Source organism: Meleagris gallopavo, chromosome 21 (assembly GCF_000146605.3).
Source record: "Meleagris gallopavo isolate NT-WF06-2002-E0010 breed Aviagen turkey brand Nicholas breeding stock chromosome 21, Turkey_5.1, whole genome shotgun sequence".
NCBI classification, from domain to species: Eukaryota; Metazoa; Chordata; class Aves; order Galliformes; family Phasianidae; genus Meleagris; species Meleagris gallopavo.
Window position 1 is genome coordinate 5,263,476 of NC_015031.2, and position 15,613 is coordinate 5,279,088.

At 60.5% G+C, this 15,613-nt stretch overlaps 1 protein-coding gene across 6 annotated transcripts; it reads left to right on the forward strand.

The window, feature by feature from the left end:
• The first annotated feature begins 6 nt into the window (after positions 1–6).
• Positions 7–15,478, forward strand: MLXIPL (MLX interacting protein like). 6 transcript variants are annotated; one of them, XM_010721849.3, is made up of 17 exons: positions 7–315; positions 3,636–3,742; positions 3,918–4,000; positions 4,270–4,359; positions 5,031–5,075; positions 5,305–5,503; positions 5,846–5,926; positions 9,934–10,076; positions 10,155–10,740; positions 10,978–11,051; positions 11,414–11,588; positions 12,165–12,277; positions 12,401–12,553; positions 12,753–12,880; positions 13,212–13,335; positions 14,936–15,065; positions 15,196–15,477. In XM_010721849.3, the coding sequence occupies exons 1-17, from the start codon at positions 20–22 to the stop codon at positions 15,303–15,305; spliced, it is 2,637 nt and encodes an 878-aa protein (XP_010720151.1). In that variant the 5' UTR covers positions 7–19; the 3' UTR covers positions 15,306–15,477. The 6 variants fall into 6 exon arrangements, with proteins under 6 accessions (XP_010720151.1, XP_010720152.1, XP_010720150.1 ...); XM_010721850.3 differs by having other exon boundaries at positions 12,434–12,553; positions 15,196–15,476; XM_010721848.3 differs by having other exon boundaries at positions 9,934–10,740; positions 12,401–12,520; positions 15,196–15,478.
• Positions 15,479–15,613: the final 135 nt, after the last annotated feature.

Here is a 15,613-nt window from a genome sequence, read left to right on the forward strand (position 1 = left end):
GGTGTGACGGCGCCGGGCGATGGCTCAGGCTCAGCTGGGGCTGCCGAGCCCCTTCGCGCAGCCCCCGGTCGGACCGTGCCCCGACTCTGACTTTGACTCTGATTCCGAAGATGCGACCGCGGGCGGTGCGGGGCCCGGCGCCGGGCTGCAGAACCCCTCGCAGGTGATCCATAGCGGCCACTTCATGGTGTCATCCCCGCATCGCGACGCGCTGCCCCACCGGCGTCAGCGCCGCGCCGAGCCCTCTGCGGCCGATCCGCGGAGCATTGACCCGACCCTGACGCGGCTCTTCGAGTGCATGAGCCTGGAGTACAGGTGAGTTCCAGGGCGACTCGCTGATCCCTGGCTCTTTGGAGGCCCACCTGTAAGGCCGCGCTGCCCCGGCCCTGCTGATTGCCCCGTTGCTAACTGCTAAGTGCAAACTGATCGATGGCATCCCCGTCTTGTCTTCTGTTGGGCTGTGATGTGATGTCTGCTCACAAAATGCCGTCCTGGGAGGTTTCAGGGGGAAGGAGCTGGTGCTGGGGCAGCTCTCATGGAGCCAGCTGGGAATTTCTTCCTGTCTTGGCACATTTTACCCGCTCTCCTCCAGGGGAGCTGTCGTCATTGCCTGCAGCTCTCGGCCTTTGGCCGTCCATCCCAAAGCTGTTCCCACTTGTCATAGCGTTGCTCCAGCGCTCTGGACGGGATAGCTGCACAGTGCTTTGCTCAGGGCCTCCTGAAAGCTTCTCCCCTTTTCTCCAGCAAAATCAGATGAGTGACTGCGTTGTTCCTCCGGTCACACAGATCACCCAGGCCCATGGGGACAGAGACCTGCCATCCCACAGCTTGGTGACACCAAGCTCCTGCTTCTTGTGTATTAATGCCTGGGCCCATGACCTTGGACCACATCCCCTCTTTCACCAAGACCCTAAGGCTCTTAGTCCAGAGCACTCTCTAGACCTCACAGCAAAACTGTTGGCACAGCTTTCCCAAAAGGTCCCAGTGAAAACCTGGGATGGCAATCTCCTATTGATGCCTTGTGAAAACAAAACCTGAGCAAAACAGGCAGGAAGTTCTGCCCATCTCCTGGTCCCACACCGGGTCTCATTCAGTTGCTGGCCTCCCTCTGGCATGGTGCATGGTGAGGTCACCCTCAGGAGCTGGTGAGACCAGAGCTCTGCAGGAACGAGGTGGGCTTCAGCACTGGGTGATGCAGCCCATGGTCACTCTTCGTGTCACCAGGGTGACAGCCAAGATGTTACCAGCTGAGTCACCTTGGGTGCCACACATGGGTGGCACTGATGCACAGGGTAGCCCCACTTCCCTTTGCTGTCCCAGCCCCACACTTGCCCTACTTGCTGCATGGGGCTGGAGATGCCTGCATTGCCTTCATGTGCCCCTGAGCTCCAGAGCTTCTGGGGCAGAAAAGAGAGCAGCAGGTGCAAGTGGCTGGGGCGTGGAGCAGACAGGAGCTGTATGCTGCCCAAAGCTCGTGCTGCAGACATGGCTCCATCCCTTTAGGTGTCTTCTGGCCCCTCCTGGGCTTATTTTCCATCCTGCGCTGTGAGCATGACAGCCCCAGGGCCATCACTGTGCCAAGCTGTAGCTGAAGTTAATGGCAGCCCTCGGCGAGGAGGATTCACAACAGCTACAAAGTGTTAATGGCACACTTGTTGGCCATCCCAGAGCCTGGAACATCAGCAGCATCTCCTGGCTGCCTTGTTCAGCATCCATGGGAGCAGCTTTTGGTTGGCCCTGGATTAAGAGTAGCTGTGGGTAGTGGAATCCAGCCAGGGAAATTTTGCCTATAGACTGTACCCAAATTCACCCTTGGTTCTTCCCTTTTGTGGATGCCTTTCTGTCCTTCCATGCTACCCCTCTCCATCTCACAGACATAATGTTCTGCAGCTTTCCAGTACCCTAAAAAGAGAGTCGTACCAATCAGAGCTCAGGTTCTGCCTCCTTTGGAGGCTAAGGACTGAGAAAAGGTCACTTTTCAGCCTACCCGGGGCTGGCACTGTCCCTCCTGCCAGAGAACAAGGAGGGGCTCTGCTGCTGCTGCCCGCTGCTCCCATGTGGTGGGAAGGCCAGGGGGCTCATGTCAGCAAGGAGGGCTGTCCCTTGGTCTTCTCCCCCTGCTGCAGCCCGTTTCCTTCATGCACCAACTCATTCCTTCCCCCTCCTCTTGGCGTGGACAGGGAGCAAAATACGTATTTTACCGCACAGTGGGGTGCAACACTTGAACTTCTGGGCAGGCTGAATGTATCACAGAGCAGACAGGAGCTGCTGGCTGCAGGGCCAGGGCTGGGCACAGGCTGAGCTCTGTGCTCACAGCTGGTGGTGGGGTTCGTGATCTCATCCCTGCAGGGCAACAGGACACCTGTACTGTGCCAAGGTGCTGCTGCATCCCAATCCTCTTGTGGCTCAGTGCAGCGTTCACATCCATCTCCTCTGGGCAGAATTTCAGTAAAGGGTGGGGCCTCCTTCAAGGCAAACCAGTGTGCAAAGATCAGCCTGATAAGCTCCAAAACAGAATGGAGAGATTCTCATTAACGGGAGAAGAAAGCAGGTTGTGGCGAGGCCCAGAGGCATCTCCTTCCCATCCCCAGGTCCCGCAGCACACTGCAGCCTCACCAGCCCCATGCAGGGCCACACACCCTGCTGCAGTGCAGGGCCGGGGCTGTGGGCTTGGGCTGCTCCTTTAAGGCAGTGGGCGGCATGGGCAGCACCAGAAAGGAGTGTGGCTGGTAGCCTTGACCAGCAGGAGCTGGCCACGTGCCGGGGAAAACCGTCCTTTCCATTGGCTCCTCTGCTTGGCAACGCCATGCTGTTTGTCTTGTGCCACGGGGAAAGTTCAAAATCCCTGCTGATAGCAGAGTGGCCAGCACAGAGATAGGGCCTTAACCCTCTGCAGGCCAGAGTGGTGGGGACGGGGTCCTTCCTGGGCCCCAGGGCTGGGCACAGCATCTCTCCCTGTCCTTCCTGCGGGCAAGAGCTCTGGCCCCCAGATGTGTTCCTACATCAGCAATTGGGGAACCACAGGGGTCTCTGCTCAGTATCTGCCTGTAGCAGGGAGAGCGGCCAAATAAGCCACTTTGCTCTGCAGAGCTGAGGGACAGGATGCCCCAGGGTCTTGGCAGCAGCAGTGGGGGAGCCCTGACAGAAACACTGCAGATATGAGGCCAAGCAATAGCAGTACTGAGCTCTCTGAGGACACCCTGCTGTCACCTGCTGAGTGCTCCAGAGATGTTGCATGGGATATGGCACGCCTACCAAGCCCAGCCGTGACCTCATTTCCTCCCTGCATGCACAGGGGTCAGTGGGATCCAGAGCAGCACAGAGATCATTAAGGGACAACCTTTTGACTGGGGAGGAGTGCATGCATAGCGCTCCATGTGCGGATGCTGCCCATCAGGAGCAGCTTTGGTACAGCCGTGGGAGCAGCCAGCATCACCTGGGGAAGGTCAGGAATCCTGCAGCTGGGGATTCCCACCTCGGAGCCACATCTGCAGACTTGGGCAATCTCTCTGCCTGCCATGCTGTTATCCCAGGGGCTCTGGAGGCCTTGCAGGATCAGCAAAGCTCCCAGATTGGGGTTGTGCTGGGGGTCCCAGCATGGTCCCCTTCAGCTCCTCCTCTACTCGGTGTTGCAGTGGGAAGCTGGTGTCACCAAAGTGGAAGAATTTCAAGGGGCAGCGGCTGCTTTGCCGGGATAAAATCCGCCTCAACAATGCCATCTGGAGAGCGTGGTACATCCAGTGTGAGTACAGGGCCAGAGCCTGCTCCTCCTGCTGAGCACCTGGCTACCCTGCAATGGCACAGTGGGTGCCCAGCCCTGCAGGCAGCCCACCATACCAGCACCCAGACACATGGGTACCCTCCCCTGCGCAGGGAGGGAGCTGCAGACGAAGCCAACTGTGTTTTCCCCTGAGCAGATGTGGAGCAGAGGAAGAACCCTGTCTGTGGTTTCATCACCCCTCTGGAGGGGTCAGAAGCTGATGAGCACCGCAAACCAGAGGTAGAGCATGGGCTCTCATGGCACCCAGGGCTGGGAGTGGGTGCAGGGGGCTCAGTGAGGAGCTGAGGACACCGCTAGCAGCAGAACTCCCATCCTCGCTTGCTGTGTTCAGCAGTGCAGTTTGAGGGAGAAAGTGTTGGTGATGTGTCCTGAGGACAGCAGTCCTGGCTGCAGGGTGCCTGGGGCAGGCATGGGCCAGCTGCAGGTGTGGGGCTGGGGGTCGCCCCTGGGGTGCTGTACGGCCGTGAGCCCCAGTATTGCCCCTCCAGGCCGTGGTGCTGGAGGGCAACTACTGGAAACGGCGCATCGAGGTGGTGATGAGGGAGTACCACAAGTGGAGGACCTACTACAAGAAGCGGGTGAGTGGCTCTGCCCCTGCTGCTCCCGGTGGTGGTGCGGTACATCTGCGTGCCCAAAATGGAGCTGATGGTTATCCCCACGGTGATGGTGGAGGGGTTTTGGTGGCCCCATCCCCGGCCACGCACAGTGCCGCCGCGCGCTCTGGCAGCCCGGATCGGGCTGGCTCTGCCCGGTGTGCTGCTCAGCCAAGGCTGGGCTTGGCAGTGCACCTGCAGTGCACGTGCTGCAGTGGGACGAGCAGGACTCGCTGCGGGGCCCGAGCTGGGCTGGGATTCGCTGGCAGCCACAGCTCAGCCAGGCAGCACGTGTAACAAGGCCTGGTGTCCCGGTGTCACCCCGGTGTCACCCTCGGCCGCGATAATCTAGTGGTGGTTTAGGTGGCACCAGCCTTGGCTGCCCGCCACACGGGGTGGAGCGTGGTGCCAGCCTCCACCCTCACTCATCTTGAAAAGGCCGGGGCGCAGCCCTGCACCACTGCACCCTGAGCGCTGAGAGCAGATGTGAAGCAGTGGCAGCCCGGGCCAGAGCCAGAGCAGGCAGCACGGTCCTGCGGGCTGCCAGGAGGTGACCGACGGGCAGGAGCACATGGCCTGCTGCTCCCTCACCCTGCCCAGCTCTGCCCTGCGCCCATCCCTGCTGTGGACCGATCCAGGCTTTCTTCTCCTTCCAGCTCCGAAAGTCCAGCCGGGAGGGAGAGCTCTCCAGCCCGAAGCAGGTGAGTCTGCTGGGGAAGGGCAGGCAGGGACGATGGGATGCGGTGTGCGTCCCTGCACAGGGCAGCTTGGGAGAAGGGCAGGTGAAAGCCATTGTTGGCGATGACCACGATGGCTGTGGGATGCACCTGGGGTGCTGAATGGCTCTTTAGGAGCACCAGCGAGCCAAGCTGGAGGCCTCAGGCTGCCTGCAAAAAGTGCCTACCGGCTCCTTTGCACCATCACATGCAGGACGAGGATGCCTGGAGACCAACGGAGAAATGGTGCAACCAGCTCTTCTGCAACGTGGTGCCCATGCTGCTGGGGGACGAGGAGGAGGAGCCGGGGGGTAGGCAGCACTTTGACTTGGACACATTCCTCTCGGACATCTCTGACACCCTCTTCACCATGACACAGATGCCCAGCGCCCACCAGGAGCTCCCCGAGGACGGTAGGTGACCCCCATGGAGCCACGCTCTTCCTGGAAGAGGAGGAGGAGCAGGCAAACAGCTCACTCATGGCACGTTGCTACCTCTTGGCTTCTCACCAAAAGCTACAGCCTTGCCCAGAGGTTTCTGGGCCCTGAACAAGGCTCCAGAGATGCTGCTGGGCAGAATGGTGGGAATGGGATATCCTCAGAGGTTGTGTCCCTAAGCTGTGCTGTGGGGCAGGGTGCAGCCACGGAGGATGAGGCTTGGTGCTGGGATGGCTGTTGGTGAGGTCAGCAGTGCCAGCCCTGAGGTGGGGAACTGGGAATGCAGCACCTTAACATTGCAGTTCTGTCTTCTTCCAGTGTATATCGGGAATGCTGACATGATCCAGCCAGACCTGGCACCTCTGCAGCCCAGCTTGGATGATACCATGGAGATATCAGGTAAGAGCTAGCCTGGGTGCAGCACCACATCTGTGCAGCTCTGCACACCTTGCAGCCCAACACAGAGCTGAGCTGGCCTGGCAGCAGCAGGGGCTGCCGCAGAGCCAGAAAGCACATCTGCTGTCATGGGCAAAGCAGCATGCAAGGGCAGCAGAGGGATGGGAAGGGGCTGGGAGCCATGGAAAGGGGCTTTTGCAAACAGAAGGACACGTCAGGACTGTGAAGCTACCTGGGCTTGGCTGTAGACAGAGGACAGTTATCCCCACAGACGGAGGAAACCTCTAGGGAGCAGGTTCTCTGCCACTGTTCATATCCTCACTGCTCTCTTGCTGGTGGCCCCGTGCAGAGCTGCTGAGACCCCACGATGGGCTGTGCTACATCCTCTGAGGATGGATCATGGTCTCTGCCAGGTTGGCCTTGAAAACCAAGTGGCACTGGTGTCCAGGACAGGCAGAGGGCTGCTGAGGGGCAAGCAGAGGGCAAGCAGGCCATCCTGGCAGCACCTCCTCCCACAGTGCTACTACCAGGACCTGCCTGTGACACAGGACACTCTGCTGGAGCAGTGCGGTGTCCATGAGTGCTGTAGAGTCAGTCAGGATGTGTCCTTGTCACATGTGTGCTGTGCAGTGTACCCACGGGCTGCACCAGGGCCAGGCACTGCTGGTGTATGCCACATTGGAGGCCTCAGATATGCTGGAGCTGGTGGCATGGGCACACTTTGCAGGGTGGGACCCCGCAAGCGGCCTCAGGCAACACCAGGCCTCGGGAGCCCTTGGAACATGTCCATGCCCTGCACACAGCCTGCCCAAGACTCCTGCTGTGCTGCAGCCGCCTCCACCTCCCACTTCCCTCTGCTGGAGGAAGCACAGGCCCTTGCACCACACAGCCGCCGGCTGATGCAAGACCAGATGCTGGTGGGGAGCAGGGCAGCCGTGGGGCAGGCTGCTGTGCCAAGGTGGGAAGCCCAGGGGTGCAGCCTTCACAACTTTTTGCCCCTACACGGCCCTGTGGGCTGAGCCATGAGCAAACCGCAAAGGGGTCAGAATGACACCTGAGAAGTGTCCTTCCCCTCGCATATCCTGTGTGGTGCTGGAAGGCTGTGCTGACCCCTGAAGCAGCACCTCCTGACAGTGACACAGACCCAGTATCTCTGTCCGTGGGCAACATTCCCTCTGGTGCTGCTGGCGTGGAAATGGCGTGGCACAGCCTGGCGCCCAGCAGGGAATGGCACGTGGCACCGTGGTGCCCATCCAAAGCAATGTATTTCTATGTGCATTTTCCCCAGGGTGCTGCCTGGGATGGAGCCTCGGCACCCTGATGCACGATCACAGTGGAGGTGTGGGTTGTGCAGGGTTGCAGCTGTGGCCACAGGGCTGTGGGGTGAGAGGATGGAGAGCCCCTTCTCAGGAGGAGGGCTGCTGCCAAACGCTGGGCGCTGTGTGCCAGAGCTGAAATGCCTCAGCCCTGAGTGATGCCCATGCGGCCACTTTTGCTGGCAGTGTACACAGGGCCTGGGTCTGTGCCTCACAAACAAGGCCAGCAGGGCAGAGCGGGGGCTCAGGGCTCCTGTAGGGTCACGGGGCCATTACTGTGTCTGGGGACCGTCACCGTGCTCGGTGCCTGTCAGTCAGCAAGCACAAACCAATCCCTAAATGAGGAACCACGTCGTGTCCTCAGTGGGTGCCAGAGCACAGTGTGGGGCGGATGGAGAAGTCCTGATGGCAGAGGCGAGGGAGCAGCCCAGCCCGGTGCCTGAGTGCTGCTGGCACTGCGCTCCAGGTAGGACCTGCACTTCTCACTGGGGCCCTGGGGCCAGGCTGACGGGGTGGCATGACCCCATGGCACTGCTGTGCTCTCCCAGAGCCAAGGGCCAACAATGGAGTGTCCCACAGCCTTGAGAGCAGGCTCTGTAACAGGGGTCTCTTTGGAGGGCAGCCCGGTATTGGAGCAGAACACTGGAGGCACGGTGTGCTTACCACATGGGCTCTCATCCCCCAGGTGGCATCATGCCCTGGCCGCACTGCACAGCTTGGCAGTGGGTCAGGACAGTGTGAGTGGAGAGGAGCATAGATGAGAGCTGCAGGGTGGGGAAGGGATGGGCAAGGTGCAGGGCAGGGGGCTGCCAGCTGTTGTGCCAGGCAGCATCCACCACCCACTGTGGCAGCACAGCAAGCGACACAAGAGGAATCGAATCTGCAGAGCTGGGCATCAGAAACACCCTAAATGCATGCACAGCTTCAGTGTTGGCAGCAGGAGATGGCATGGTGTGCACAGGGGATGGCACAGCATGGGCACAGATGAAGGCTGGGGGCAGTGTGGGGCCAGGTGCTGCACCCCATTGGGCTGCAACCATGCCTGGTTGTGCCCCTGTGCACACCAAGGATCAGCCCTGGAGGGCAGCTGTGGCTCTGTGGTACTCTGAGCGTTCACTGTATCCCAGCACTAGTCTGGGTGGGACTGGGAGCAGGCAGAGTTCAGCTCTGAGGAGGAGGATGAACTGCTGCGCTGGAAGATGGTGGAGCTGGGAGGCTCTGAGTGCCTTGGAGGCCATTACGAGCACGGGAGTGCTTGTGGAGACAGCAGCCGACTGCCTGTAGCCGTGGGCTGGAAGAAGCAGGGTGGCAGCGCTGCTGCCCATCCCTGTGAGGGGTATGGAGCTGAACACCATTCCCAGCCGGGGCACATGGGCTGCAGCCGCTGTGTGCAGGGCTGGGAGGGAAGGGGCCGTGTCAGGGCTGAGCAGGGCAGGTGCAGCGTGCTGTGTGGCACTGCTGGGATGGTCATGACATTTCCCTCTGGAGGCACATTTGTTCCTCAGGTGTAGATTCAAAAAGTTGTCAGGCCCAGAGGCTTTGGCTCTCCCAGCCAGGGCACCCCAAGCACGGGAGCCTGAGCCAGAGCCTGGAGGAGCCCCCGCAGCATGTTTGGCACCAGGGGCATATTGGATGGGCAGGAGCAGCCCAGATGGGCTCAGGGCAGCGAGGGCCAGGGCCTGCACCGGAGCACACACAACGGAGGTGTGAATGCTCATGAGCTGGAGCAGCTGCTTGGATGCAGACCCCGTGCCAGAGGCTGTCAGCTGGCTGCCTGCAAATCCACCCATCACTCCCACTCTATCTTACAGGGAAATGCATGGCCAGCAGCCCTATCCTCCCCAGTCACCTTCACCAGGGAAAGCCTTCCTGGTGGCAGTGAAACAGTGCTGGCACGGTGCTGACGGGCCCCATCACCGAGCAGAGCTGTGTGGGGTGATGTGCCTGCAAAGCGTGTTTCAGTGGGGAGGTGATGCCCCAGGCAGCAGGCAGCACTCCGTGCCACAGCATCTGGGCCTGCGGAAGCATCGGGGCTGTGGGAAGGAGACAGGAAGGGAGAGGGAGTCGTGGCTGGGTCACGGGGCTCAGCTTCGGGAAGGCCATGGGATGTGGTTAGCCACAGGCAGCACGCACAGCAGCACTGGGGCTGGGAGGCAGACGCTTGCCCCAACTCCAGTGGGACCGTCCCCTGCGGCTCCAGGACAGTGCGACCCACAGGGCTGCCCTACATCTGCCCGAAGCCAGCTCTGTACTGCCCCACAGCACAGGGGCTGAGTTACTGCACTGCTCAGGGCTGGCTGTGGGGGTGCAGGGAGAGTCTGGACCCCTGACAGCAGCCAGAGTGTGCGGTCTCAGCTGGGTGTTGGGGACGGGGTCTCCACCCCTGGGTGGTGTTCCTGGGCGGGTTTTCCTGTCCCAGTGTGCATGGCAAGGCTGGGCTGAGCGCGTGAGCTGCCTCTTCCCTCCCACCATGTGAAGCTCTGATGTTTCACAACCAGGGCACCAAATCTGCCCGCACAGCCAGGAGCTGGTCCGGCCCTGCCAGGTGAACGTGAGGCCAGCAAATCCCTGCCAGTCCCGGACACAGCGTGCAGCTTCCTCCAGCGTGCTCCAGCCTTGCATCCCCCTTTCCAGGGGCAGAAGCACTCCCCAGGCCCCCACCACCCATCACCATCTCTCTGCTTCACCCCACAGATATTTTCATCAGCCATCGGCCGCTGCCTGCGCAGATGTCGCTGGGCTATCAGGAGCCGCCCTGCTTTGAGCCCCTCTATGGCAGTGGAGGGACCGTGCCTGCCAACCCCGATACCCCGCTCCCACCCAGCCCTCTCCTCCAGGTGAGCGGGACCCTGGCCCATGACCCATGGCCGCCAGTGCCCGAGCCACCCCTCCTGACACAGCCGTGTCCCCCGCAGCCCGGTGACGCCACCCAGCTCAGCCTCCACGGTGCCTTCTTTGGCCCTGAGCAGCCGCCGCTGGCCCCCGAGCCCCTCACCGCTGTGCCTGGCTGCCTCAGCCCCCAGCTCAAACCCAAGCCCTTGCTGCAGTATGGTTTCCCCAGCAAGTGCCTCGGCACAGAGCCACTCAGCCTCCCTTACACCGCCCCCAGCCAGGCCCCCGGCGCACCGTTACTGGGCTCACAGCCGCCATTTTCTCCTGCCTCCGCACCCCACTCCAAGTTCCCCTTCACCACCTCGCCCAGCCCCTCGCTCCTCGCCCACCCTGCATCCCCGCTGTCCGTGCCGTGCTTTGCCCAGCACACCCCGGGCCTGGGCTACGCCATGGACGTGGTGCCCCTAGGGTACCCCAGCCCAGCCACACCCCAGCACCTGCCCCCCGCCGCGCCACCTGGGCCCAGGTTTGCTACCCCAAAAGGGCCGACCTCGGGTGAGCGGCCGAAGATGAAGGCCAGCAGCACCAAGGCAAAGAGGCCGCCAGGTCCCCCTGTGACTCCACACCTGACAGTGTCCAATGCCTGCCTGACTCAGCTCCTGGCCACAGGTGAGGGGCAGCTGGGGAATTGAGGGTGGCAGTGTTGGGGTGATCTGGAGGTAAGCAGGGGTGCTCGGGGGTGCTGGGAGCGGGTGGGCTGCTTCCTGCAGCTGTCACAGCCTTCCCCAGGGCAGATGGACAGATGGGCTGGTGCTCAGGGCTGGCACGGCCATGGAGCAAGAAAATGTCACCAAAGCACTGACAGCCCGATGCAGAAATGCCCTTCTGCTCTCTGACTTCTCACAGCCAAGCAGGAGCCAGCCTTCGATGCCCCACAAGTGCAAGGCCCTGCACTCATGCCTGCGTCCCCAGCCTCTCCGGTAAGCACCCACCTATCTCCAGGTTGGGGACTGCTCCTTTTGGCTGGGAATTGCCTTCCTGTTGCTGGGGAACAAGGAGAGTGGAGAGAAAGCAGCACTGTGTGAAGCCCTTTGCAAAAGAGAGTTTGATGTACTTGGGGCTTATGGCCAGGGTGCTGGGGGGCTCAGAGTGAGGCCGGGTGGGAGTCAGCCCCAGTTAGAGAACTGGCAGAGCAGGGAGAGACCTCACCTTAGGACCCTGTGGGGCTCCCTCCCCAGTCCCACTGCGGATTTTGAGTAACTAAAGGGGCTCTGTAAACCTGCCACACATAGGGGTGCTGGCCACAGTCTCCTTCCTGCTTCCCTCTGCCTTCTCTCTGCAGCAGAGCAGTGTCCCCGATGTTCCTGCTGTCTTCCTGCCCAGAATGGCCCAGCCAAGCTCGGTGCTGTCTCCTGGCTCCAGCCCTTCGCAGGAGGTGCCTGTGATGCAGGCAGGTGCTGCACCAGGGCCGCTGCGGGTCCCCAAGGTGGAGCGGCTCTCCCCAACATCAGTCTGTGGTGAGTCTGGGTGCCCGCAATGCCTCATATCCTGCAGGGAGCTTGAACCAAACACAGTTGGTTTTTTTCCTGAGAAAGTTCAATTTATTTTTCATTCCTACTGCTTTTAATTACCCACCTGAATGACAGTGATTTCTTTCTGCTGGGGAAGGCGCCAACCTTTGGTCTGGCTCCTTCTCAGAGGGGCAAAACCATAAACAGGAAAAGACAAAATGTAGCAAAATGTCAGAATGTGGTTTTGAAAACCAGAGCTTGGTTTTAAGGCCGGAAGCATCCTGCTTTCACCCACAGAAACCAGACTGGGGCAGAAGCTCCCTGCTCATTTCCACTTCCAGTTGGGTGCTGTAAACCACAGCCCTCAGGACTGTCTCCAGGTGTTTTCCACGCTGCTGGAAATTTAAAATTTCATGTCCGAAACGCTCCCATTTCTTGTAAAAACGCAAGTGATTTGGGATGATACGGGGCAATGAGATGTGGTCAGACACAGGGCCATCAGCTGGGGGGTTGGCTGTCCCAGAGCCAGGGCAGTGCTGCGGTGCTCGCACTCTCCTCAGCGCACCCCCTCTCATCCCCCAGGCAGTGACTGGCCCAAGCCTGGCCAGGTGTCCCCAGGAGCTGCTCTACCACCCGGTACCACCATTTCCCTGCACCACCCCCCATCCCGTCGGGGCAGGCCTGACTCCAGCAAGGTATAGTGGGAGCGAGTGCTGCCTCTTACAGGGGCAGCTTCTCCATGTGAATCCCCTTCCTGCTGACCCCACATTCACCCCCACCCTTGATGCATACTTGGGGCCAGCCTGTCTCCAATGCAGGGAGAGGCCCAAGGCCATCTCTGCTGCCTGCAGATGGAGAGCCGGCGCATCACACACATCTCTGCTGAGCAGAAGAGACGTTTCAACATCAAGCTGGGCTTTGACACACTGCACAGCCTGGTGAGCACACTGAGTGCCCAGCCCAGCATTAAGGTGAGCACATAGCGCTGCATGGGCTGGTGCTGGGCATGCAGGGACACGGGACGTCACTCGGTGATGACATAGTCCTGGGCACGGCGTTGTACCTAGGGCCTGCAGCTGGGTGCTAAGGCTCAGCAATGGAGCACATGGCCCCTTGTGCCCTACCTGTCCCAGGAGCTCCCTGCGCCATCCCACCTCTGCTACCCTGCAGGTCAGCAAGGCCACCACCCTGCAGAAGACTGCTGAGTACATCTGCAAACTGCAGCAGGAACGGGCGGCCCTCCAGGATGAGGCGCAGCGGCTGCGGGAGCAGATTGAGGAGCTCAACAGCTCGATCAAGTAGGGAGGCATGGCTCGGGGGGGTAGCAGGGAGCTGCTGCCTGCGTCAGCACAGCCAGGCAGGGCAGATGGCAGTGCCAGGGGCAGCAGGCTGCAGCATCTCTTCTGAGCATTGCCTAGAATCTGTTTATCTGCGTTCCTGTTGTGGGACAATGCTCAAAAAGCGGTGCTGTGTGTGACGTGCTGCCCTGAGAACAAGATGCTGCCTTCTTGAGACATGCAGAGCTACTGAGCCCTGCTACACACTGGGGTCCTCTTCCCATGTGGGGCAGCTGCCGTGTGCCCCACAGCCTTGTATCCGTGGCCCCACTGCACTGTTTGTGCCCCACAGCCTGTGCCAGGAGCAGCTGCCAGCCACTGGGGTGCCCATCACGCGCCAGCGCTTCGACCAGATGCGCATCATGTTTGACAGCTATGTGCGCTCCTCCACACTGCACAACTGGAAGTTCTGGATCGTATCCTTTGGGCCAACATGTGCTTCTCACTGCCCCTTCCACCATACACCAGGTCCACTCTCTCCTCCTGCTCTGTGTGGGATCCCTCTGCTCAAGAGACTCTGTGGGCAACATGTGAAGGGGACATGCTCAGATCATGCTTAGAAGAAACTTGTGAAGGGGACATGCTTAGAAGAAACTTCTGTTACAAGAGAGCAGCCAGAGTAGGAATAAATGGCCAGTCCTTGGGGAGCAGGGGAGTCACTAGCGGAGCTGAGCTTAGCATTGCTATGCAGGCAATTGCTCCCAATAACTTGTGTTGAGGCGCAGTAATCCTCAGTTAGAGATTGGGAAAGGATCAGACACAAACCCAGGAAAAAAAGCCCACTACAAAAAAGACAGCTGTTGGAGAGGGTCCAGAGGAGGGCCATGAAGATGATCAGGGGACTGGAGCACCTCCCCTACAAAGACAGGCTGAGGGAGCTGGGCTTGTTCAGCCTGGAGAAAAGAAGGCTGCGAGGTGACCTCATTGCAACCTTCAGTACCTAAAGGGAGCCTACAAACAGGAGGGGAATCAACTCTTTGAAAGGGTAGATAACAGCAGGACAAGGGGAAATGGTTTTAAGTTGAGGGAGGGGAGATTTAGGTTGGATGTCAGGGGGAAATTCTTTACAGAGAGAGTGGTGAGGTGCTGGAACAGCTGCCCAGAGAGGCTGTGGATGCCCCCTCCCTGGAGGTGTTCAAGGCCAGGTTGGATGGGGCTCTGGGTAGCCTGGTCTGGTATTAAATGGGGAGTTTGGTGGCCCTGCGTGTGGCAGGGGGGTTGGAGATTAATGATTCTTGAGGTCCCTTCCAACCCTGGCCATTCTGTGAAAATGATGGTTTCACTTGGGTGGCCAGCGTGGCACACCCTGGAAAATGGGGATTAAACTGGATACAAGTTTTTGCATGTTGGAAGGATGGAGGGGGAAGGAATGTTTCCCAAGGAGGTCAGAAGGCTGGGCCATCTTCTCCATAAACAGGGATTACACACATTGTAGCCAAGTCTGAAGAGACCATGATGTCTGCAAACTGCCTGAGGATAGAGGTGCAGGCGGAACATGCACAAACAGTAGCAAGCCGACCCTGACACAGGTTTTTGGAGAGCAGTGGGGTTCCTTCCACAGTACAGTGCGGGTACTGAAGAGGATTCCAGGATATGGATATGGTGGAGGCACCTGCTGGGGATTAATGCACACGCAGTCACCATCCCCCAGTGCTGGGTGCACCCAGGGAAGCACACGTGTTGGGTGCTGCACCCTGCTCTCAGGCACCTGCAGAGGACATGGCAGGAGTTGACTCTAGGCCTTGTTTAGAAGAGCTGTCCTGCACTGGGGCAGCCCTGGCTGCAACATGGACTGTGCCGTTCTGGCCCTGGTTCCCCACACACTGTGGTTCCTGGCTTGGAAGCAACAGGTGGGGCTCCAAGAGCCCCTTCCTGGCTGCTGCCACCGCTGCCACCCTAGAGCCCGCCGAGCTGCACAGGGCACCCAGCACAGCTGCACTGCAGGCAGGAGAGGGCTATTCACACCAGACAGGGCACCACAGCCATCACGATGCTTATCCTTAACCACTCCAACAGTTCAGCGTAATCATCCGGCCCCTCTTTGAGTCCTTCAACGGCATGGTGTCCACGACCAGCATGGAAAGCCTCACGCAGACGTCCCTGGCCTGGCTAGAGCAGCACTGCTCCCTCCCGGCGCTTCGGCCCTGTACGTGACTCCGTGCGGCCCCGCCGCTCCCGATGGAAGCCGGAGGCCGCTCGGTCCCTCCGCCCGTGTCGAGGCTGCGGCGAGACCGGGAGCTGCCGCCCGGCCCTGACGTCCCCGCGTCTCCCCGCAGCCATCCTGAGTTCCCTGCGGCAGCTGAGCATCTCCACCTCCATCCTCAGCGATCCTGCCCGAGTTCCCGAGCAGGCGGCGCGGGCCGCGGCCGGAGGCGGCCCCTCCTAGCGCCCATGGACCGGGCCGGACAGCACCGACGAGAAACAACGGAACAATTCGGGAGAGGGAGGGAGGAAGGGAGGGAGCTGCCACCGCAACACCCACGCAGCGCTCGCGGAACCCGGCCGCGTCCGCACCATAAAGCCCTCGGAACGCCGCGCCGCGCCGCTCCTCCTTCCGGCCGCGTGGGGCAGCGGGGTGGGGTGTGGGCGGGGCCAGCGGAGAGGTGGGCGGGACTAGAAGATATGTGGGCGGGACCAGATAGAAGGGGCGCGATATGGAGGGGCGGAGCCGTGGCTCTGCGCACGCGCGCTGTG

Bases quoted from the DNA above. Each gene is read 5' to 3' on its own strand.
- MLXIPL (XM_010721846.3), top strand. From the start codon at position 20: ATGGCTCAGGCTCAGCTGGGGCTGCCGAGCCCCTTCGCGCAGCCCCCG. The intron at 10,741-10,977 runs GTGAGGGGCAGC...GACTTCTCACAG, and splicing joins GACTCAGCTCCTGGCCACAG to CCAAGCAGGAGCCAGCCTTC. The intron at 13,336-14,935 runs GTATCCTTTGGG...CCACTCCAACAG, and splicing joins ACAACTGGAAGTTCTGGATC to TTCAGCGTAATCATCCGGCC.